Below are 25,167 nucleotides of genomic sequence, written 5' to 3' on the forward strand. Positions count from 1 at the left end.
GGCTTATCTGACCAACCATATTGTATTACAATCTCCTCTGGCAGTAAAAACGCCAAGGGAACGCTATATTCCAGTCTGGAGCCTGCAGAGCTATTGGACTGTGAAAGGCCCTATGAGTTATAATGATTCATGGACACCATGTAGCTGTATTACAGCATTGCAGTAACATGCTTCTTTTTAATTTTCTAATACATTCAGCACCACCAAGATTCAGTCACCAAAAAACATGAAAATTGGTATATCTGCCCCACCATCATTCATTATTCTCTGGTCGTATCTGCTATGACTGTATAAATAACAAGGAACAGAAAAAAACACTCCAATCTCTTTGATGCTTTTCTCATTTTGTGTCCACAATGAAGCTGTGCTATACACACGTATTAGGATAAGCCAGGTGTGTATATCATGTGCTGATACAATTAGAAGATGCTAGTTTGTGTCCTTTGCCATTCTATGCTCAAAACTACGAAGGGGTGAAACATGGACCTATATTTACCATTATTTGTATGTCTCTCCGAAGAGTTTATATAATATATACATCTTTTTCATTTTTTTGGTCTACCCCAAATAGGCTGATTTTATTCTTGGGAAAATGATAAATGGCCTTCCTATACTCCCCCCCAAGATCAGTATACTCAAATTATTTGTAAGTCAGTTAAATTAATTGTAAGTAAAAGCCTGTTGCCTGAAGGGCCGCATTAACAATGCTCTGTTGATAAGTATACATTGCAATTCCTAAATTTCCCTGTAACTGCCAAAGGCAAGCTGACCATGACCCCTACGTCGCCTTAATCAGATTCTCTGATCAATGACCAAAGTACATGCATCCTTCTCAAACTTCATCATCTCTTTGTGACGTAATTGAAGTGTTACTCATTTTCTTGTGACTTTGTTAGCCAATTATCTTATAATAATTATAATAATAATAACTTCAATAACTTCCAAGGTTAAGGTTCCCCATAAACATGAACAGTGTGTGTTGACTGCAGCACAAACACAATGTGTAGACAGAAATTCAATTGCACCTTACATTTACATGTTAAAAATAACACTAGGATTACTGTGTTAGTATTCAAGCAATCAAGCACTTATGCCAGTAAAAATATTTGGAAATGTCCTAAAGATCCCAAACACTGAATAGCAATCTTGCCGTATAAGTGTCCTTATGCTAAGACAGAAGGCATTTACAAGCAATTGGGTATAAACAATACAGGCCTAGAGCAGATTTAAAGCCCTTAGCAAGCTGTGAGAGAATTTGCTGGCATTCCTGACATTATAAAGGGTATACCCTTTGCCATCTTTACAACGCTGTTACGCACGGTATAATATTTAAGTGTAATACAATGTTTCCCTATTTAGGACACAGACAGTGGTTTGTATTAAGGATTCGTGGGTAATGAAAATGGACTCCAATTTGTACGAACTCATAAAGACTAATGGGGAAGCAGGTTACACTCTGATGACTCTAAGCTCTTCGGGACTGGGACTTCCTTTCCTAAAGTTTTCATACTTAATGTACCCTGTCCATAATATCTGCTTAAACTACTGTATTTACAATACAACTGCGCATATTGTACAACTCTTAACTGTAAAGTGCTAAGTTCACGCTAAAGAAATTAAAATATACACATATATCTCAATGATCAATGATCCAAACATGTGGCTGTTTTGAAAGCAGAAGGAAAAGATGTTCTCATAAAAAACGGCAAATCATGTGGCCGACGCAAGGCTTTTCTCATGTAAAAGACAATATTGGCTACTTAGGGCAATATATGTCTGGGCACCTACACTATACTTAAATGTTTCTACAAAACTTAGTCAAGAGCACTCAATCATTCGAATTATGTATTCTGCCACCCGATTTGATGATATGCCTGGATTTGATCCAAGCTATTCCTGTTACAGTGGCTTTTATTTTTTCTATGGAGTGCTTCCCTTTTTAGGATGTTTAAGAATATCTGCTTACCTGCCTTTCTAATTATCATACCTAAGCCAAATAATATCATTAGGTTGGTGTTTATATGACCAGACCAGAAGGAGATCAGAAGAAGAAGGTAGTACAAGGCTCTTCAGGGGTAAAGGTCTGCAGATGGTGGTAGTCTTGAGTTTATTATGGTGTAGTGTTGGTATCAGCCAACAAGTGGTACAGCAGAGATCCTTGTAGATGCACGTATTGTTATCCCTCTAGTGTACATCTGCCACACCAGTTTATCATAATAACAGACAACTACATGGTATTGATAAGCTGCTGGAATACACCGAGTTAATTGACACTGTCTCTCTGTATCTCAGTTTTATTATTCTTTTCAGCTTGTCAAAAATATTCTCAGTGAGAGTTACTGTGAGGTCTGGCTTTCTTTAGAGGCAAGTCTGGGCTTTTATCTCCTTCTCACAACAATGTGCTGTTTATCTGAGGAAACATGTGCGCCAGTAAGACCTGTTTTCATGTGAAAAAAGGTGCATTTTGTGGAGTTTGGTTACAAAAAATTTGAAAAAAAACAGTGATGTGGTAATTAACTCTTTACGGTTTGGAAAATGTTTATGTTGCCAGGCACTGTGCTAGAATAGACATGTTTTCCATAACATATTATTAGCCTCATTACTACCAGCCAGCTATGTATTTACCTTCCACACTGCCCTCTGTCCGACCAAGAGTTGTGTCCCCAGTCACTCTCTCGTTGTTGATGACTACATCGCATTAAAAGAAGTCATATCCCAGCGCTCTGTGTCTTAAAGGCACGTACTTCCTTTCTAATGCAGTCTGCAGAGGCTGTGCTAAATAATATAAATGGCCTAGTTGGGGAGATCAAAGATCTCATTAAGCAGCGGGATAATGGAGGCCAGAACACCCAAGAGGACAATCTGCTCCCCCAGTTTGGCAGCAGGGGACTGTTGCCCCTCTGGACCTTATTACCTAGGCCAGGATATGTCACTGCTACCAGTGGCAGTCCCTGTAGTATTTATTCCCATTTATTTAGTCTTTTTCCACTCACATGCCAAAATTATTACATTTTGGTCATCGTGCGACCCTAGTGAACTCCATCCAATGTTGGTAGTGCTAGAATTTCCAATACCATTCAACAAACCTCTGAGATTAACTCACCAAATACCTACAGCTGCTTAACAACCTATCCTACAGCGTATCCCCGCTCTGGAGCATCTCAAATTTTAACTGTTTTGTTCCATTACAGAGAAAAATTCAGTCTGATCCTGCCACAAGGACAGCCTAGAACCACAACAAGAAGGAAATTTCCTCTGCATGAGAAAACCAACAACCCAGACATATAGTTCAGCCTTCATGGGCCTTGTCAGTGGGGCGCAAAGGTGAGTCCAGACCTCCTTGCTCACTTACACCTAGTGTGTTACCAACCAGACCCCACTGATGAGACCTATGAAGGCCGTAACACAGTGGAAATTTGCGCTTGTGACAGTTTCAGACCAATATGTCAATGGAGATTTTTCCTCTCTTTAGAGAGTTAAAACTCAAGATGCTCGCTAGAGGGGATCCCCCGTAGGACAGGCTGTGAGTCTGTGAGCTGTCTGACCTCTGTGAGTTAATCTAAAACCTTTTTTTGTACCACTAGCATTTCCAAGCCAAGTAAATAGAGGTCCGTGCTTTTAGTATCTTTTTATTCACATGGAGAGTCCCCTATTGAAAATGCAACCGGATTGACCTTTTAAAAAGCAGTCAAGCCAGTGAAATTCCAGCCACTTGGCAACCCTGTGCATACATATTTGGATGTCATAAAACCATAGAGTAGCTCCTTATAAAACAAAAGAGTATTTTACACTAGAGCTCAGCAAAAGCTTTAAAAATGTGCCCATGGAAGTTACCACAAAAAGTGAGCTTTTCACTTACCAAGGAAGCACTGGTGAGTGTAAAAAACGAATTTTCGCCCTCTGACGTCACATATATGTGTCTTTTTCAGGGAAATGTACAAACGTAGTGATGCAACCAAATGCAAAAACATGCGAGCAAGTTTCCATGGCGAAAGTGCTATCTGTTCCAAATTTTGTAAATGGAGTGGTGAAACTTTTCACCCAATCCTCACCGGACAGAACTGCATCCCTATCAAGCATGGGCAAAGCTTTATAGGGTGTTTAAGCTGGTTGTAGAGACTTTTTTACACTACTATACACTCCCCTGGAAGTAAACATGATTAATACATTCCATGTAGGTAAGCAGTGAGATACGGGATGGATGCCACAGTTGTTTTTTGAATATGACATTTTGTAAACATTTACTGCAATTAATGTTTTCATTCAATTACTGATTTACTTTAAACTTGACTAAGAATGATTAGTAGCACTCATTTTCTTTCTCTTGAATAAATAGTTTTAAAGATATTTAAACTCAGAAGGATAAGAAAGGAAATTTTGAAATCTGAATAAAACAAAACAAAAAGATCAGTGAGAATTCTCAAGTCTGATGTCTGCAGCTGTGACGACTAAAGGCTTCAACATTTGTAGATCACATTACCAAAATATGACAGGAAAATGAATGTAGAATCGGCGCACCTGGAAACCTAAAATGATGCGAGCGGTTCCATGGATTTAACAAAAAGTAACTACATACAATTATTCTCCTAAGCCTTGGGGGACTCTATGGCACTGAAATTTAATTTAACCATATCACTGCCAGATTCAAGTTGTGTTCATAGGGCACTTCAGAATATAAAGGGTTAAAATCCCTTCCCCCGTGGGCTTATTGTGTATGTCAATACTATGGCTCTCTATGGCCAGTTTTCTCAAATTAATGTCAAAGTTCCTAAAGAATTCTGTAAATTCTGTAAACAAAGGTGTCTTAAAACTGTATAACTTGATGTCTCTCTATCATCACTGGGGAGTGTCGAGTAGAGTAAATATCACGGGCCATCCTGCTTTATCGCCTTGTACTGTGGGTGAACCTTGGCTTTAAGCCCTGTCCCAGCACACTTCCCGCAGTGACATGCCTTTTATATGTACTGTACGTATGTGTGTGTATATGTGTATGTAAGCTATAGTACTGAAAGCATTATGTACCCTAACACGTGGCTATGACCCCCTCATTGCCTAGTTTTTTTTATTTTATCACTTTTTTTTAAGCACGAAAAAAAAAACCCCAAGATGTGTATGTTGCCAAAAAAAGAAGCGCCAAAACCATACTTGCTAACCAATAATTAATATCTAATAGTTGGCTTTATATCATGAGTGCATCTGAGCTCTGCTTACCTTCTGCACAAAAGAACTTATGGGTGCTGCTGCCGTCGTCTAGATTGGAAATATTGATTCACCACCAATAAAATTACCATTTCTTTCCAGGGACACTCGCCCCTCTGTGTTCTCCATACGGGACCCTAGCCACAAGGAGCAGTTGCTGGTTGGTTCCAAAAGAAACCCTTAAAGGTGCTGTTCCACTTAGACAAAACCTTAATTGCTCTCTGAAAGAATGTTAAGAAAATGTATCTTAACAGGTCTGTAATTGTATTCCTACCTATGGAGGTTTTATCAATGAAATGAACACAGAAAGCAATTCAACCTCTGCAGTTTCTGTGGCAACAACCTATCTTTCAAGTTTCACAGCAAATATGTGTTCCGGGCAAAAAAATTGAATGGCCAAATCTTTACATAAGTAGTGGATTTGAATTTCTGGGAAGGGTTTGGACATTGAACATTACTGGGGATGTGTTTCTAATTTCTGTGTTGTGTGGATCAGAAATAATGCTGTCCTTCCACACACTGTTTCCGATTTAAACCTGGCAAGCAAATTGGACAGTTAAGATTTCCTAATGTGAATAGAAGAGGAAATTCAGCATCTACTCCATGACCTTAACTTGTTTCCTACTTTGGTTAAGCACATTTTTCCTCAGGAAGATCTCCCCTCAGAATTATGATGCCTTTAGTACTTTAGGGACTGTATCTTTCACCAGTAACAAGTGCAAATGGTGGGGGGGGGGGAATCAAGAGTGACTCGGTCATGTTTGCTTAAGCACATTTAATCAGCTTGGTATGTACTCACAGTGTCAGCTATTTATTAAAGCCTATGATTGTGAAACGTTTGTGTGCCCTGTAAGTGTATGTTAAGTATCATCTGGTCCGGTGTTTCGGCCGTTACGTACAATGTTATAAGAGGTGTCACCGGAGATGTGTTTGCCAGGGGAAGAGAACATCTGTATCTTTACACCAGGTTAGATTGCTTACAAGGGTCTACATGTGACAAATCCACACTCTTTAGAGGACCACCAGCTCAGCACTTAATCCAGATCCTTTTTTCTAGAGTAAGGTTGCAAATCTCACTTCCACTTCTCTTAGTATGCCAACCACTCTGTGACATAGAGCTTCAAAGTATGACATCATGTCAAGGGGCCCACAGTGACTGCTGCAACCAGCTCACATTCCCTAATACTTCCTTAAAATGACGTATAAAAAACAAACAAAAAGTAATCCCTTAGCCTATTTAGAAACAGAAAGATGCCCTGATGTCACATATAATTAGGAGGTGTAACTAAAACACACGAAAGGCAAAAAAATAAGTAAAACTTTTGTGCACTTCATTAAACTACTCTATCATCCATCAGATAAAAAAGGACAAGCAAAAATATGTTTTTCTTGATAGTGTCCTTAAGTGTTGCTATTTATTATACCACTGTAAGTATTTATTGATCGGTGCATAAATAAAGGTCATTATCCCAACATCTTCCTGTATGCCGTATTCTCAGACACATTGAGTAGGGCTTTGTGGTCATGGTGGGGTCTAATGGAAACCTTTAAGAGTCTTTTGGGCTTTAATAATTGGCCACTTTAGTACACACATTGAAATTAACACAGGTCCTACTGCGGTGGTTCTAAGACTATAATTCGGAGTATACATTTGTAAAACTTGACACTCTAGATTTGTGTAAAGCCCACTCAGTTTACAGGGTCAAGCAGACACAGATTAAAAGAATCAGCAAAATGTTGTGCATGTTTGGTCCATGACATCATAATGCTGAAAACAAGTGAGGAGAAATAGCTGCAAGTTTTGACCTATTGTTTTTAACATGACTGAGAGTCTTAAAAAATCTAAAATATTGCTGGCCATTTGTAAGGGCAATAAGTATTCAATATACATATTGCACCCAGGATGGGAATATATCACCACCTCAACAATGTATTATACAGACATGGGTCTTTGGAAGATGTGCCAAGATAAAGTACCATAGTTACAATGGTCAGAAAAAGCTTGTCATCTCAAGCAATAGAATATGGGCTGGAGTGGTCCTTGGATATTATCCGTTGCATGTATTTTTAGGAGGTCACTGAGTAGGTTTTTAGGCGCTCCCCTTTAGAATAAAGGGTACTTTAGACACAGGTTAGGTGTTCAATGCCAACCGATGCAGCTGTGTTAGTAGTGTAAGGGCTCACTCTTTTTTTTGGCATATTAGTAGAGCATGCAATGGATTTAGTAGTTGCAGTATGCTTTTATAGAGAATCCTTCAGCTGTACTCCACATGATTAAGTGAGTAAATCCCTAATTGTACAGATTACCTGGTTGCCTACCCGAAAAGAGTCTTACTGCAACTCGCTGAAAAAGCAGGTTAAAATGTACATCCAGAGTTGATGTTTATCTAATACAGAGTGTTGTGTTTTTAATTTGTTGTGTGGTATGCTTGTGGGGAGTGGTGTATTAATGAGGGTTGCTTTTCTAGACTAGTGGGGTTTTCTTCCTTGTGCAGCATCTCCTTTGTTTTGAGCACCATTACACTACATCATATCCCAGTGCTCTGATTCAGGTGATACTATGGAGGCTGTGCCAGCAAGACACATACTTTTGTAGGGTAATAGACCAAATACATTTCTTTAAGCTTTGCATTTTCTTTGTTGCTTTTTGCAGTTTTGAAATGTCTTAGGGGTTCCCCCAAGAATAAGGAGGTAATTCAGATGTGGACCCCTTTACACTTCTAAAATAAGCTTTGTATACTCAGATGGTCTCTAATAACCACTTAGATGGTTAGTAGCCCACTAACTACACTTCACTGATGAGGTTCATGGAGGTTGACATGTATTTTTGGTGCTTAGCATGAGTTTTCTGTGAGTTTTCTTTCTATGTTGGCAAACAATTGTATCCAGGAGGAGTGCCCACAGAACACAAAGAGTGTTTGAGCTTCTTTGTTCATCTATGTAGGGGGAATTAGCCTCATGTTTTAGTAAATGTACTAATCTTATGAGTATGATTGTTCTGATATACAGATGGGGACTCTTTTCTGCAATAGCCCATACTTTGTGTACAATTGATTTTACTGGAGTTCAAATTACTGGATTTCTAGTGGGAGATCTGTGAATTACAAGTTCAGGGTGACAATGTTAACACTCCTACCACTATTAATACTGTTATTACATATCATTAAACATTTTTGCTTTTTTGTTCCTATGAATAATTTTATTTCAGTCAATGTAGCATCTCATAACACACCTTCACATATAACATGGACTCACCCCCACAATCTAAACCCCGGTGGGCTCTGTGCATGTGCAGCCCATCAGTGTCTAGCTATATTTCAGTTTGTCAAACAATAGAAAATATCCTGTATATACATATACAGTTCACTAGTGCTTTTAACAGAACATCAGGCAGTTTAAAGAATTGTATATCAATGTATCTTTGGATGAGTTTCACTGTGCAGAGGAAATACTTTCCTACCCTAGAGAGTAATTCTCTGTCGTATCAGCTATGGTTAGAAAACACCCCCCCCCCACACACACACACACACTAATCTCTGTATTACACTTCTAGATACTGCACATCTCATAATGATCAATGTAATCTCACATGATTTAACTCCTGTCCTGAACAAGCATAGACCCTGAGATAAATGAAGTACCGTATTATGAGATCTACAATGTTATTATATACCTGGTATTTCTTTCCTTTCTATGGAAATACACATGGATACCTTCACTGTTGGCATTGTTTTTTTTTAAAGTCATTTATTTGGGAGAAATAGCTCTACAATCATTTGACCCTTCATCTCTTAGTTTGTAAAATAATCCGATTATTTCCTTGGAGGCATTTACTGGACAGGCCTTATTAAATTATTTGTACATGATGTGTTGTCCTATGTTAATTAGTTAATAACTAATCAATATTTTTTTACGTTTATTATTAATATTAATAAATTGTGTAACTAATTTATTATGCTTCAGGCCAGATTTTTGCTTTATACATAACCCTAAAAGTATCATCATGCCATGCTTCTGTCACTAAAAGCAGTTTGTTTCAAATATATTTTATGACAAATGGTTCTGATACTTGGCCTTAATCTTAGTTGTAAACGTAAACCTCGTTTAGATTAACCTGGCAGGGAGCTGATCTGTTCTGTGAGTCATCATTGGACACCGAGCTGATTTATAACTTTTAAGGATCATTCATTTAATACAATAACTGCTTAACTATTTAGGATACTGTATGCATAGCGAGCATGGTGGCTTTTCTCATAGTCATATCAACAAATGGTAACCAATATGTTATATTTAAATATTTTCAATTCACGAATTAATTCACTAATATTACCTATCGGTATACAAGTTCTAGGGTTTACTATACCTTGTAAGTGGGTTTCTAAATCTTTATTTCAAAGCACCTTTGATTAGCTTTTTGGTTGACAAAACAGGTCTGAGACCAGCTTAACCTAGAATGGACAAAGCGTTAATAGTGGGCATCTAATATTAAGCCCATATTCCAGGGTGAGTCTCTGTCTAATTTGACTTTTACTTTGCTGCCCTGTCAAAATAATAGAAAGATCTGAAAAACAGCTGGTGCAATTGAGAATGCCCTGCTTAACTGCAAGAGATCAATTTATAGACTCAAACGGCAAGATGATATATTTATCCAACACCTGAGCTGGGTCTCCTGAGAGGGGAGGGCAGCTCTGATATATATTAGATATACATTTTTGCATTTTGTACAAAAGAGATTCTAATAAGGGTTGAGAATGTGGTCTGCTCATCATGGTGACAATTAGAATAGTCTAGAAACGTTGATGAAAAGTCTGCTGACCATAACTTTGCACTAGAATCACTATTATATATTAACCCAAATGACTCTTTAATTATACATGCACTGTACATTTCAATATGCTGTAAAGCTTATTGTTCCAAAACCCAGCTTGTTTCCAGGATGTTCAGAAAACCTTATACATCCTGACAATATTTTGGGAGAGAATAAGCAATACAATCAATATCACTACTGAAACGAAACCCCAAGATAACCTAGAACTAACTCATGATCTGCTGAGAAAAGCATGATAGCGCAAGGGGTGAAGTTCACAGAATGTTTAGAAAATCGCTGGGGGTAAACTGATGGGAAACTATGGTGATTTTTACCTGGGGTATATATTTGGGCCAATCTGTCCTTGATGAATTTCCTCTTTCTGGAGTTATCCAATTATTTTGTATGACATAAGGACACATGGATTATACTCTGACCTTCAACACAATTAAACAAAGTCATACTCGCTCTCATTCCCTCTGCCGATGGAAATAAAATGGCAGCAAATTGTATGATAAAGTAATTTATGTGATGGCGGTACTAAGTATCGTTCGTATCAGGTAGACCCCTGCACTTTTTCTACTGGTGGTGGATCAACTGGTGGTGGATCAATCTTAATGCTTCGGTCCAAATTTATGGATTTTCTCAGGCAGAACACATATTTCTTATTTACAGTTTGTGTTCTGCATAAAGAATAGAGGAAAATATTGGAAAGCGTAGTAGGGGATAAAACACAGCTAAAGGGTGTTTTACTGAATCCCAAAGAATCAATAACAAAAAAGATGTTGATCATAAGCAAAAGAAATAGTGTTTTGAAACCAAAAACATACCCACATATAAAAAAAATACTGAAATACAACATTCCACATTAGCCTAAAACAAATGCAAACTGTGTATTAGATGTTATGTATTTATATGTTTCAGATAAACATGGGTATTCAACTCCCACAAAAACAAGTTATTCATTGAATTTTTCATTGAATAACCGCTCGTCTAATTAACTAACATGCCACTCACCCTCTTGCTGTTCTCTTCCTCTTGAGCACTTCTAAATTCATGTTCTAAAGAACAGTCAATTTCATTGAAAAGGCCCACTTCCTCACAATTTTTCAAGAACCGTGTAGGAGTCGGTGTCTGGTCTGTGAAGACAAAATATAATTTATATTATATACCACCCTTTATTAATACAACATCGCTGTCTTCTGCTTTTCTGTATATATTTTTAATATATTTTTGGGACAAGCTTTTTTTAAAACGATATTCATATATGTACGACATAAAAATAAAAAAAATAAAAACAGAACTTAAAAAGAAAAAACACATTTCATCAGAGTGTTACAGATATATAACAGCTAGTATAAATGTGAAAAAGAAACATTTTTGCAAGGTTTTAATTTTCTTATTTTTTTTTTTTAAAATCCCTACATAACCTTAAACCTAACTCACTACTAACCCCCACCACACTAACTACCCAATATTTATTTAAAAAATTGCATATAAAAATTAACCCCTAAGGGTCAGGTAACAAAAAATAAATTTAAAAACTGTTTCTTACTTTTCTCTATCTCTCTCAAGCTCACAGTGAGGAGAGACAAAAGCAGTGCTTACCGTAGTAGCGATTACATGCATGGAGTGATCAGCTACAGCGGTGACCCTGCGGTCAACATGATCGTACCCGCATGGACCACTTTTTACGATTATGTACCAGGTACATCTGGTACGTCAGTTGGTTGCAAAGGGCTTAAATAGCACTAGAAACAGCCTGCTAAACCTGAAAGGGAGGTCTCATGTTAAAATAAGTATATTGCATTGAGCATTATACACAGTTCTGTATAATGTATGCTGTTTACAACTGGAGAAAGGTGAGCTTTATTTTATTCCAATTGAGGTGGTAGGTTGCCATTGTATGCAGTCATATGATATTTACTGTAAGTGGACTTTCCCTGCTCAAACACGTCACTAAGCAGATTCCCTTTGGCAAACCTATTAAAATCTTGTTTATTTAGTCTTTATTTCCTATCTTTGCTCTCTCTTTTTTCTCTCTTGCTTTCCATTCTCTCTGTCTATCTCCCACCTCTTTCTTCTCTTCTTCTTTCAGCAACCTCCCATTTCTTCTCTGTCCTTTACCCATCTTTCTTCGCTCTTTCTCCTCCGCTGTTTCTTTTCTCACCTCTCTTTTTCTTCCCTTTTCCATCTCCTTTTTCCCAACTAGCTGCCTCCCAAAACCCAATCTAGAACTAAGAACAATTAGTAGATAGTACCCATTAAATTATTGAAGGCTATGATTCTATGTTCATGCAAACATTCAAAGATGCAGGTTAATTTGCACCTGCTCCACATAGGTGTGACATCTCAATCTCTTTGCCTCAGATTTATATTTTTTTGCACCTGTAGAGCAACGCTAAGCCAGTAATTAATTCTGCTTCCAGTTAACTCTTTAGTGTCCCTATAACTCACTGGCCCTTTGGCTAACCAGCTCAGTCTTCTGTTATTTAGTAAACAATGACAAGAACTAATACTTGACCAAGATATTCAACATAACCATTCTTCTCACTAATAGATTTACTATATCGAACTGAAAATATATATTTATCTTTTTCTTGTCTATTAGCTGAATCCTTGACTCTAGCACAATGTTAGCTGCTGACATTAAATTCGGCCCTTTGTGTTTTCAGAAAACACTGAAATACGCATGAACTGAGTTTGCATTGTCTTCACGAAGGATTTGATTTTCCAGGTTGACTTCAGAGTAGTCAATTGACTTTCTCCTTGTCTCAGAAGGTCCAGAGGTGCAGAAAACAGTGACCACATCAGCTATATTTTCCAGGACACATTTGCTGATCAGCCCATGTTGAGTGCTACCCTCTGCAGTACGGGATGTTTATACAGAGTGGAATCAGTCACAGTGGCGTATTCTGGCCTGCCTAGGACAGCAAGCCCAGGTGGGCAGCAGCCTCTGTGCCACATAACAGGGTGACCCTGGAGCGCCACTGCTGTATAGTCTGAGCAAAAGGGAGATCACTGATCTCCCCAACTGGCCCATTAACACCATAGAGCACTGTGCAGTGTCTGTACAGCCTCCATACTTCATTTCTCACATGGGGCACAATGGACTACCCTAGGATTTCCAACCAGGCTAAGTAGGCACATGGCACACCATAGATTGACAGGCATTTAGAAAGCTTTTTGTGCATGGCCGGCATTCATTTGCCACTGTTTTTTCTTGTTGAACATAGTATCATCCACCTCTAACATAATATAGCTTAACTTTTATAGGCTATAAATATAAGGTAAGAGACAAGCTGTATACATAGTTTTTTTTGTCTATTACCGTAATTTTAAGGTTACAGCCAATAAAGCTTAACTTTTAACTTTTATTATACTACTTTAGGAGGTGGCGGCTATTCTGCCTTTTGTTCAATAATTTGTATTATGGATTATTTTTGATGATTAGTGAATTTATGATTTCTTGGGAAGCAGGTTCTTTAAAATAAAATTACAATTTTATTACTTGGGCTTTTGGATGAGAGAGTGATCCTCATTGTGTATACTGATGTCTCATTTCAAGTGTCAACATGTTCCGAGGCGTTTGCAAAATGTTTTAAAATAGGTGAGTCAAGCAGCATTAGTAAGGCTTGGGGGGCTGGAACATGGCCATTTTCTTTTGGATTTGGTACTAGGAGACTAGGATTTAATTGCATGGGGTTACTCACATTATTTCTGTTCACAATAAGTGAACTTTCCCCTCCAGAAAACTAATGGCTAAGCTGCCATTATTATTATTAATAAAAACTTATGAATAAATAATACTGAGCCTTGGAACACAAAACTTAAAAATTCTCAATATTCATGTGGGGTTTTTTTTGCATTACTGAATGAGTTATATATCACATGTCCATATTTTTGCAAACAGAAGATAATTTACAGTACAACCTGGAAATCAGCATAATTGGAAAAACAAAAAAAGTGAGAAAAAGCATAAAACTTGAACATAGTGGTGTGAAAACAAACTGGCAGGCAACGGTTTAAAAGGAAAATTAAAAGTACTGTCGAGTGCAGAAGAGAACCTCGGGATCCTAGAGGATCAACCTTTGAGCCATATGCCTTGTGGAAGATGGGTAGTTATTAATTATTAAATTAAAGGTGCTAATTTTCTTTTAAATATGAAAAATGAACAAAAACTATTTGTTGATTTGCATTCAGTAAAATGTATGATTTCCTACCTGATAACATGCTATCATTTTTTATTGAAGGAAACTTCAAGGTCATTTCATGCTTGTGTCTGTGAATCATCAGGTGATCCTCAGTGGGGAATCGCTGTATGTACAAAATTAGGAAAAAAGAAAAGAAAAATGTTAATAAAAAAATGTTTAGATATTCCTAGGTGTATGTAAACGTAATAAAAAAAAATTAACCTTCCGCAGGATAACACTAAGCAACCTTTACACGCTAACAAATTACATCTTTGCTAACATATTTAATATGACACTTAAATCACAGACTTTGCCAATCAGATCAAAAAAAACATCCTAGGGGTAAAGCCCCAATGTTGGCCCTAAGGACCTGCCCATTTACTCTAAAAATAACATACCTATATACTGTTGTTATTATTAGTAGAAAATTAGTAGAAAATTTGGATATATATTTTTAAAGAGATTTATAGACTCAATTTGTCATTTCTCACACTAATCTAAACTCAATCACTAATAGATTCTGGTTCAGAAGTGTATACAAATATTGATTATGCTAAATGCATTTTATACGTTTTTAAGAAAAAAAAATCAAGACTTTTAAAAAAAATATTATTATTTAGTAGTGATAAGGATTTAGGGGGTACTTCTAGAGACAAATTATTTTCAGGATCAGATATTTCACCCAGGGGACTGTCCCCTGAAAAGGTTGTGGTGCATTATTCCTAGACTACAGACATATCCATTTGGTTAAATACTATGTGCTTTATACATAATATACTACAAAGACTGTAATAAATAAAATAAACCGATGTCTAGCACAAGCTATGGATCATCAATCAGTCACATGTCTGTTTAAAATTACTATGTTTAATAGTCTTCCTAAAGTGCTAATTCTTTACTCTGATGTTCATAACAAATCATAGGGAGAAGAGGCCAAGACATCACTTAGCTGCATGATGGGGTCACTAATGATTGCAATACAATAGTCAAGAACTGCCTTCCACAAGACCTTGTTCAACATAAAGCCTTAATTACCACTTTTTGCTTACAAGGAACTGTTTCTCTCGGAGGCAGCATGTTCAATAAAGCTCTAAAACAAATATGCAATATGAAATTGATTCGTTTAATTTCTGGTTTCTAAAATAGAGATTATTGACAGCATGGAAAATTTACTTCAGAGGTGATTCGTTCAGACATCACTACATAGGTGTTTTTGGGGACAGATATGACTAACGTGACGGTTGTATACAATGTTGTGTCTGCAATTTTTAAACATTTTTAAGCTTTATTAAAGAAGCTGCAGTATATGATAGTGATTTGTGTAGATATATTGTGTTAACCTTACTGAATGCTTGTGGGATCATTACCAGTTTGTCAGCTCATCTACAGACACCAGACAAGCCAGAAAGCTTGTTTTTCCTTCAGAAATCTCATGGTGCTGCCACAATCACAAGTGATTCTGGGTAGGCGCATGCAAATAAGGTCAACAATTAGCACCTTTGCCTCTATATCCACTTTATACATGGATCCCTTGAAAGTAATTGCCCGCTGTACAGAACAGCCTTTACACAAAACTCAGGATGAGGTGCAGTAGCCAGATCACCGCTCATGGACAGCTGTTTCGTTCTTAATGGGACTCGTCAGCATAAGGTTGTGATACTGGCTTAATACTTGAGGCTTGGGGTAACCAAGAAATACCCTTACATAAGTTATGGTGGGTAAAGGTGATGGAAAACCCTTCCACTAAAATTAAGGGGGTAGTAGAAGTATTATTAAACACTCATTTACAGTTATTCTCTAATAGCTTTCCTGTAATCCAGGTCACATTCCACTTTTATTTATACAGCGCCAGTAGATTCCATAGCGCTGTTACAATAGGGGACAGTGAAAACATTTAACAATCGCATCACATAGATTCTATTAGACTGTAACCCTGTAACATATTTTATTTGTACATGTGTCATAGCTTTCCAACGTAAAAATGATCCATACAATGTATTTTGTGTTTCTCTTGATCCCGGTCGTTATGCATGCAGAAGAAATCCAGACAGAAGGGTGGCTGCTCATCTGGAACGGGGAAGAGATGCTGCATGGTGTGAGTGTCCTGAGTAAAAAAAATCACTTGATAGCTAGGATTTTGCCTTTTGTTGGCAAACATTTCTCTCACAACAGTTGGTAAGCTCTTCAGTTGAATCATTATATTGAATTTTTTATATGATAGCTTGTCCTTTACAATTTAATATAGCTTCTTATGCAATTTCATAAGTATCTTACCTATGACAAAGCCCGTACATGTACAGGCTCAAAATGCATTGTTTTCAATGGGTTTAGGGACCACCCATTGTCCTTAAGGTGTTAACACAGTAAAGACAATGTACTATGTTGTGGTGTCTTCCAATAACTAGACTTCAATGGCTTGGGAATATTAAGTGGTGGTAGTGGTGATGGGGGGCTTGTTATCATTCAGGGGCCATGGTTCCTGACCCAGTAAAACGGAAACCCAAAATACATGGGCCAGAGAACTGACTTTGTGTTTACTGTCAAATTACAGCCTTCAAACATTCTCCAAGAGGGGAACTGAAGTCTTGCTTCTTGTCTAGTAAATTGGGTTAAGATATACCTATCATCGACCTACCTACATTCTGGTAGTGGTCTATAATATTAATCAATGCAGACCAGGAGGCAACTCCCCAACACCAACCCCTTCATGGCTTCTCTGGTGTCTGCTACTTCATATAAATGGTTTACATGGGTTGGCATGGGTAGGATGGTATTGGATGGTATGTTGCCTGTTTTTCTAGACAGCATAGTTTTTTTAAGTGGTGTATGGATTTGTTGACCTTGCCTTTTCATTCACCTGTACCAGGACCATGGACAAGGAATGGCAATTATCGTCATTAGAGGTGACCCACATATAGGAGGCCATGTAATGTGTATCTACTCTTAGTGATCACTGAATCAACTGAGTGCACATAACATTCCATAATGGACGCAGACAACCCCCGCTGCTAGCCACACCTCCTTCCTGCTGCAGCGGAAGTTGTCTACGCGAATCGCGTAGACATCTACACGCTGCCCCAGCTACACACTGGGGACTCAGAAGCACCGGTAAGTGGGGCGGGGGGGGGGGTTTGAGACAGAAGGATCCAGGTCCCCTGCAACCGCGGGGATCTGGATCTTAGTCGTCTCATAGTCAGACCTATTTGAGGTCTGATTATAAGACGACCCCGATTATAAGACGAGGGGTATTTTTCAGAGCATTTGCTCTGGAAAAAACCTTGTCTTATAATCGAGCAAATACGGTAATCATTGTTTCAAATAAAATCCCATTACCTCCAAAACACTACGTATCATGTATTTCTGTGTACAGTTAATTTGTTTCATATACAATTCCAATGCCTAGTCCCAGCGGCTAGAGAAAATGCATTTTGTTTTCATAACAAAAATGATAAGGTAGACCAGGCCTGGATAGTACACCTTGGAGAAAAGAATGATCTCTGTATCTGAACTAATGTCACACAAATAGTATATAAGCCGCAATTATTTATACCCACCTGCGAGCAACCTGGAGCATTGCACACAAAGGACCTTTCTTGCTCCAAATTCATCTCTTATGCTTCATAAATCTAAAAAAAAAAGACAAAAGGTGTTATGCTAGTAGGCAATTCTCTGTCTTTGTTAATGTTCTTTGTTGCATTTAAATGTATATATACAGTTAAGTAACAGACAGTTGAACCAATATTATTGAAGAGAAAATACAATATATAAACCTGGTGACCAGCCATGGTCATATAAAAAGTATAAATATGATCTGTTTAAATGTTGCTTAAAATGTTGGTTCAGTCTTATGCTGCAATATGTGTACTTAAATAGCACTGTTTAAAATAACATGAAATCTACACAATATGAGATATGGGATAACATTAAAACGTTAAGATGAACTAGTTCAGGCAGCGGAGAGGGCCGTCTTCTGCAAGCTTACAATCTGTTAGGTGGTTGGGGGGTGAGACGGAGAGAGAGAGGGTGCTTGGGTGAGGATGAGTTGATTGTTGCGAGGTTGAGAAGTCAGTGACGTGGGGTGCAGAGAACCGATGGTTTCCTTAGGGTGCAGGATGAAGGTATTAGGAGGCAAGGCTGTATTCTTCTCTGAATATGGGGATTTTTAGTGAGTAAGGAGGAGAGAGTCTGACAATAAATAGTAGAGGGTCTGAGAATTATGCAATTGCTTTCTACATGACTTTGGTATATGGTGTAAAACTAGTATCCAAATACTTCTCATCACTGCTTACTCCAATAAGTAGTATATGTTGATGAGGGGGAGTCATCGTTAACATGTGACAAGATTTCCAATGCCCCTATTGGTATTCCTGAAATTTCCTTGTTTTTTCAAGAAAAGCAATTTTAGTCCTTTTTCATGTTAAATAACATCAAATTGATATAGATGCTGTTAATGTTGTAAATGTTGTTGATTTATTCAAAGGCCCTATATCAATCCCATCACTCCTGTGTTCCAATGGCATGTTGTGTTCGTTAGTCCACATTTAAGTTTAAAAGGCTAATTGATCATTGGAAAACCCTTTTGCAATCATGTCACACAGCTTGAAATTGCCTTGCTTTCCCTAAGAACATCTAAGTGACAGCAAACTTTTGATCGGTAGCGTGGAACTATGGAACCTTACTTTTGTGAAGTTTCAACAATGTACTACGCCAATAGTAAACGACCATATCAGTAAACCGCTGTAGCAAAACAGCTCAGCCAGTTATTATTATCACTTTTTATTTATATAGCGCCAATAAGTTACGCAGCGCTTCTCACAGTGAGTACAAAACAGTATGAAAAAACTAGAATTGACAGACTAAGGCAAACTGATATATTAGGTAAAGAGGGCCCTGTTCATAGAGGGTTGCAAAGGAACATTCTCTCTCTTGTCTCAGCTAAACTTAATCCACCAATTTGGTCTACAGACCCCACTATCTCCTAAAATCTGTCTTCCTCCTTCGATAAGGACCCTCAGCTGTACAATATTTGTTTTTCTTTCTTAAGTGCGTGTTTTTTTGGAAAAAATAGATAATTATGCTGTGACTAGAGAAAAAAATTAGATTGGAAGAGACATATGCACTGTATTATGATTAGATATGACCATGTTCCTTTCCAAATGATTCTCAGCTTGTGTTTTGATTTTCTCTTTTGGACGATCTGTTGAATTCCTTTCCAAAGCACTTGAGGATTCCCTTGCACAGAACACAGTCCCTTGCCAACTATAATTTAACTAGATTAGCTCTCAAAAGCCACCAAGAGGCCAGATTTCTAGGGATCCTGAAACAAGTACGTAAGTTTTAGGAAAAAATATATCTAACGTTCAAATTTGGCGACGTTCTCAAATTAATTTCATTTTTCAAAAACCACAAATACATAGGTATCTTTACATACCTGAAAATATTGGATATATTAAATATCATGTTTTGCATTATTTGGCAAAGAAAAAATATAACATTTAAAACATCTGCTATTTTCTGGCATCTTGGTAGCCAAAATTTATATGTTTGTTAGCTGTGTGCTTCAGTTTGATATTTGTGTGGATGTTTGGAAGTTATGGAGTTTATGGGCTAAGCACCCTCCCATAACCCACAACATTTCAAGTGTCCAAATTGGGGGGTGTTGGGGACATGGCTAAATGCCTTGATGGAACGTGGCAGATCCAGACAGAACCACCCGCCCAGCATACCCAAAAAGCCACCACTCGGTGCTCAGCTTCGGAGTGTCATGAAGTGGTCACCTAGGAGCTGTGATGGAGGTCTTTGTCAGTTCAAAATATAGACCAAAGTCTGCTTTTGTTGACAGGATCATGTTACGATATACCAGAGGTACATTTACATCTTGTGCACAAGCCTGGGAACTTGACTGGCTGCTGCTTCCCAAGAGTCAGCTCCTTCAATCTCCCATTCACACCTACTCCCGATCAACTAAAGTCTAAGACGTGATACCCATGTGTTTAGCTAGCTCAGCTCCTGAAATGAAGCCACACACCCAGAACATACATTGAGTATTTCAAAACTAGGTGGTCCTAACCTTCTCTTTTATTTAATTTAACACGCTTGTGACAATATACAGCATTAGACATGTTATCAATAGTGCAGCTGAATGCTCATCCCTTCCGAGAAATATTTTTGAATCATATAACATTTTGCCTCATTTATATTTTTTATTGTCATATGACACAAAACAAGGCATCGGTGGTTGCTGCCATAGAAACCAAAAGGGCATCTTTAATAATTCTGTTATATGATTAAACATTCAGAGGATATAAGATGACAGATCTGTGAAATATTCCCCAAAATAACAAGAATACAACAGAACACACAGAGCTTAAGCAGCTGCCTTCTGGTGGATCCCTGGATTGAGAGAGTACCATATTTATTCAATTTTATTTTTAGGACTCTCCTCCATCTGGGCACCCTATGGGTTTAACCATCAGACTCTGGGTTTTTGCCATTCTCAGGGTCACACAGTCTGGAGCTGACCTCATTTTCTGCTGTGATTATATAAGACTCCTAAATGGTGCTTTTGCTAGCAATATGTTATGGTTGATATCTGTGATTGAAAGTAGGTGACTCAACAATGACAAGTCAAGGTTTCCACGAGGACTGGTATTAGAGCCTTTTGGTTATCATATTTTATGAGTCACTACTTGGAATCTTCATGCTGGGCTAATAGCCCCAGGGTCAGCTCATTTAGAAAGTTCTCATGTATGCTCATTGCTACAGTCTTATACTAACATACCCGGGTTGTGAGCTAACATATGAAAGTATGCAACATTTACACGTGTATAGAGTTGGCTAACATTTTTCAAAACAAATGCCTCTGCGATGATGTAGTATTATTACATCACAGACCTATCACTCACCCTTTCTTCATACTGAAACACATTAGACTGTGACAAGCTGGAAATTAAAGCGCATTGAACTTTTTATGACTACAATAACTTAGCTGGAATATCAAACATTCTCTTCTTCTGTGCTGTTGGCATTTCATTTCCTTCTCCGCAGACTACAACACGCAGCCTCGCAACACTGTTTGTTTTTCAAAATCCCAACTGGTAAACTCATTTGAATTTCACCAGTGAAGGAACTCCAGCTTTTTATGAGCAGTGACCGATTACAGGCTTATTATCCATTCAAGGATTACATCATAGAGCGTAATTGTTGAGTGATTACATCAACACATGAGGATTCCAGCCCAGGAGTATCCTGGTATTAAGAGGAAACTTATTTGTCATCATGCATTACATTCTAAGACACAACACGCTCCTGGAGATTGCATTGAAATGGCAGTTTACTTCCCCTGCCGTATGGAATGGATAGTCATAAACAGTCCCAAATTTGCTGGGACAGTCCTTATAACTGGGCTCATATCCTGGTCAGTGTCCTAATTATCATAAGCTGTGCATGCGCAATGTCTAGTAAAGAAAGAGAACCCACATTATGTTGGTGGGGTAATGCAAAAAATGGTAGTCTTTGTTATTCACATAAATCATGAACTGATGATATGTGACTTTCAGTCAAACATAATTTATATACGTTATGAAGTATTTTCTACACATAAAATATTGTGAAGTAATATTTATTATATAATAATAAAGTGGAAAAAAAACAAAATCCCAAATGTTTACTCAATTTTATTTGCATACTTTTAACCTTAATAAACATTTATAGCTTACTGTATACCTTAATGCCAGGGTCATAGCTAAAGGCGTTGCAACTGCAACTAGGCTCGTCTCTCTAGGGGGCCCGGGCGACCACTAGGACCACTTGTCTGCCCTCTTCCTGCATGGCAAGGGCCCACAGCTTACCTCTCTGGCGCTGGACCAAAATTATTCACAAAGGGCTGGTCTGACTTGGACTGCGCCTGTCCAGGTCGGAGTGGCCCTTTTGTGAAAAATCTTGGACAAGCACAGGGAGGCAAGAAAGCAGTGTGGTAAAAGCATGGCTGCTTGCATAGTGTGCAAGCTCCAGAGAGGTAAGAATGAATGAATGCATGTTAGAATGAGAATATATGTATGTGGGTAAGTGTTTATGCTTGCATTGACATGTAAGTGTTTGAGGGGGCAAAAGATAGAACAGGCAGGCTGTTTCTCCCTGACAAGTATAGTAGCAAAGATGGCATAGACAAAATCAAGGCACTGATGGCATAAATGGCACAGGTGGGCTGTTTGGGGCAAAGATAGCACAGGCAGGCTTTTTGGGGGAACTGACAAACTGGTGGCAAATATGGCACTTACATGTTATTTGGGGGCAAAGATAGTACAGACAAGCTGTTTTTGCAGCGAAGGTGTCATTGTGGAACATGTTGCCTGTGATGTGCCTGCTTAATGTGATTTGCATCATAACAGTCAAAAATGGTTAAAAGCAACAAAGCGAAGGGCCATTTGTGTAATTCAAATCATGTATGCTACTTAAAGGAAAACACAACACCAAATTATAGTTTAGCCTCAGATCTGGTGTGGAATTGAAATTCAACATTAATCCATATATATTCTATATTATGCCTGCAGCTGGGCACAAGTGGGCATACCTGGGACTTCCCAAATAGGCAACCCGTAGCACTCTCTCTTCTGGGGTAGTGGTTATGTGTGGAGCCGGGCTCACTGCACACAGGGGTGGGTCTGGCCTCACATTGGAGGTATGGCTAGCACCAGATAAACACTGAATTTGAGGGCAGATAAGAACCATTTGGCCCAACGGTCTGCCATTTTTTCCAGCTGTAAGATCTCAAACCCCAACCAGTCCTTGGTCCTGTCCATGGTAGCCTTAAATAAGCTGGAAGTAGGAGAGAAAATGGACAGAGGATGGATGTGACAAAAGAACGCTCTCCTGTCTGGAGAAAGAACAGATTAACCCAGAGACTCCAGGTCAAAGCAAAATTATTGCAAGGTACAAAAGTGGGTATATGTACATCTGAGGAGAAATAGATGTGGACAGTTATGAAACTTTTAAAGAGCTTGGGATTTGTATAAACCATTCAAGTATATTAGAGGTCCACTTATCTATGGGTGTTCCTCCTGCAAGGTGGGCTGGCTTGGCACAGCGTAATGCAGAGTTAGGTTTTCAATGACATCTTACAAGGTAACTATGCCATACACAAGGTCAACTTGGCCATTGTTTTGTGTGGAAACTTGATTTGGAAAAAATCTAAAGTAAATGCTGCTTTCTTTGAATTCAAATGACACTTTATGGTTTTTTTTTGTATTGTTTATTTTCCCCAGTGGGAACATGGAAGAATAACAACATAACACAAGAGAAAGACAGAGAGAAAAGTCAGAGGACATGTCCATCATCCAGCAACTCTAGATCATATTTTTAAAACAGCAATGTTATACGTAGCTTGGACCAATATAATTTAGTAAATAAAGCTTTCTATGCTGTACTTTATAGAAGCTATATACCTTTATCATCTCCATGAACAATGCCATCTGTTGGCCGTAAATGACCCTCTGTATTATGGCTCCAGGTATTAGGCTATTATTGTCAAAACCAAAATAACGTCTAAACCAGATTGTGTTTATGTAACAAATATTTCTTCGATCCATATCAGGCGACATTTTAAAAGTAACTTTAACAAAATTGCGTCACTGTAAGTTTTTCAATGTAGCTCTTGCAATTCCCAAACTACCTGCAAGTCTTTACAAAGAAACGATTTACAAAATGACTTCATTATGTAGCGCATGTCTAAACATGCGCGTGTAGGGAAGGCTATACCCTAGCCTGTATTTACTACAATGACATGAGGAATTCATACACCGCCAGTGCTTGTTTTAGTGCCTAAAGTTCCATGATATTTTAATTATCATAGATTTCTAGTAAATACAGAAATGGAAAGTTCCTGCCCATACAATTAACGAAGAACGTTTTTACTTTTTACTTAAAAATGGGTAGACTGGATAGCAAAATGTGTACATTTATAATATGCATTAAAATGCAGGAAAGTATCTGGATATTGCATATTGTTACTAATATTATATTTTGTTATAATTTTATATTATATTTTATTTATAGAGCACCAGTTGATTATGTAGCACTAATATTTCCATATAAAAACTTTTTATGTAAAATGAAAAAAAAAAAAGACATGATTGTTACTTTAACAAGACAAACAAAATAAAAAAAAAAGAATAAAACCTGTAAATAGCCCACTTAAGGCAAAAAAATCATAAAAAGACATTTTAATAGAAAATGAGGGCATCTTAAACATGTTGCAACAAACGTCCCAGCTATTTTGGTTTCTTTGTATTGTAATATGCATTGATAGAAGGAACCCCATATGTCGTGGATCATAACCAGAGAAACAGATGGCCAGGCGTACGATTCACATTTTGAAGGATCTCAAAAATATTTGTATGAATAGCCTAGCGTACTTTCTGACATATTTATTATGACTACGGCTTGGGTAAACATCCCGGGAGAGACAGCCAGCAACATCTACTCACTTGCTGTGGTTCTAGACAGTGGTGAGTTGTCTGATTCATATGTTGTACCGTAGCATTTACATGTATTGTGACCAATGGCATGGTGGAGATGGGGCTTGGATTTCTTTTGTGAACAAAAGAAATAGCTACATTTTTTTTAGGCAATTCGGCAAATAGTTTATATATATATTTATATATATATATATATCTTTATATATTGTAGTGAAGCTTTTTCTAAATAATATGTATTATGTATCGGTTTGTCTTAGTCTGTCAATTCTCATCTTGTCATACCCCTTGAATATATGTATTGTATTAAGCGCTGCGTAAGTTGTTGGCGCTATCTAAATAAAAGATAATAATAATAATAAACGAGCAATGAGAAATGTGCTATATTTCACAGTGATCACCTGTTATATTTGCTCACATTTTTGGTATAACATTTTGCCTTTTATATACCCCACCCTTCAGAAGGAAGGACCTGTCAGACCAGTGGACTTAAGCA

At 37.8% G+C, this 25,167-nt stretch overlaps 1 protein-coding gene across 1 annotated transcript in view; it reads right to left on the bottom strand.

Annotated features, from left to right (window-relative positions):
* Positions 1–17,819, bottom strand: part of LOC149300804 (cyclic AMP-responsive element-binding protein 5) — a 158,026-nt gene extending 140,207 nt beyond the window's left edge. The window contains exons 1-3 of the mRNA XM_089484872.1: positions 17,754–17,819; positions 14,230–14,323; positions 11,024–11,145 (exon numbers count right to left, since the gene is read on the bottom strand). Of these exons, the coding sequence (XP_089340998.1) occupies positions 11,024–11,145; positions 14,230–14,323; positions 17,754–17,807 (270 nt within the window). The 5' untranslated portion in view covers positions 17,808–17,819. The remainder of the gene's footprint in view (positions 1–11,023; positions 11,146–14,229; positions 14,324–17,753) is intronic.
* Between the last annotated feature and the right edge of the window lie 7,348 nt (positions 17,820–25,167).

Source organism: Sceloporus occidentalis, unplaced genomic scaffold, assembly GCF_023333645.1.
Source record: "Sceloporus occidentalis isolate IW3139 unplaced genomic scaffold, rSceOcc1.0.p SCAF_23, whole genome shotgun sequence".
In the NCBI taxonomy this organism is placed as follows: Eukaryota; Metazoa; Chordata; class Lepidosauria; order Squamata; family Phrynosomatidae; genus Sceloporus; species Sceloporus occidentalis.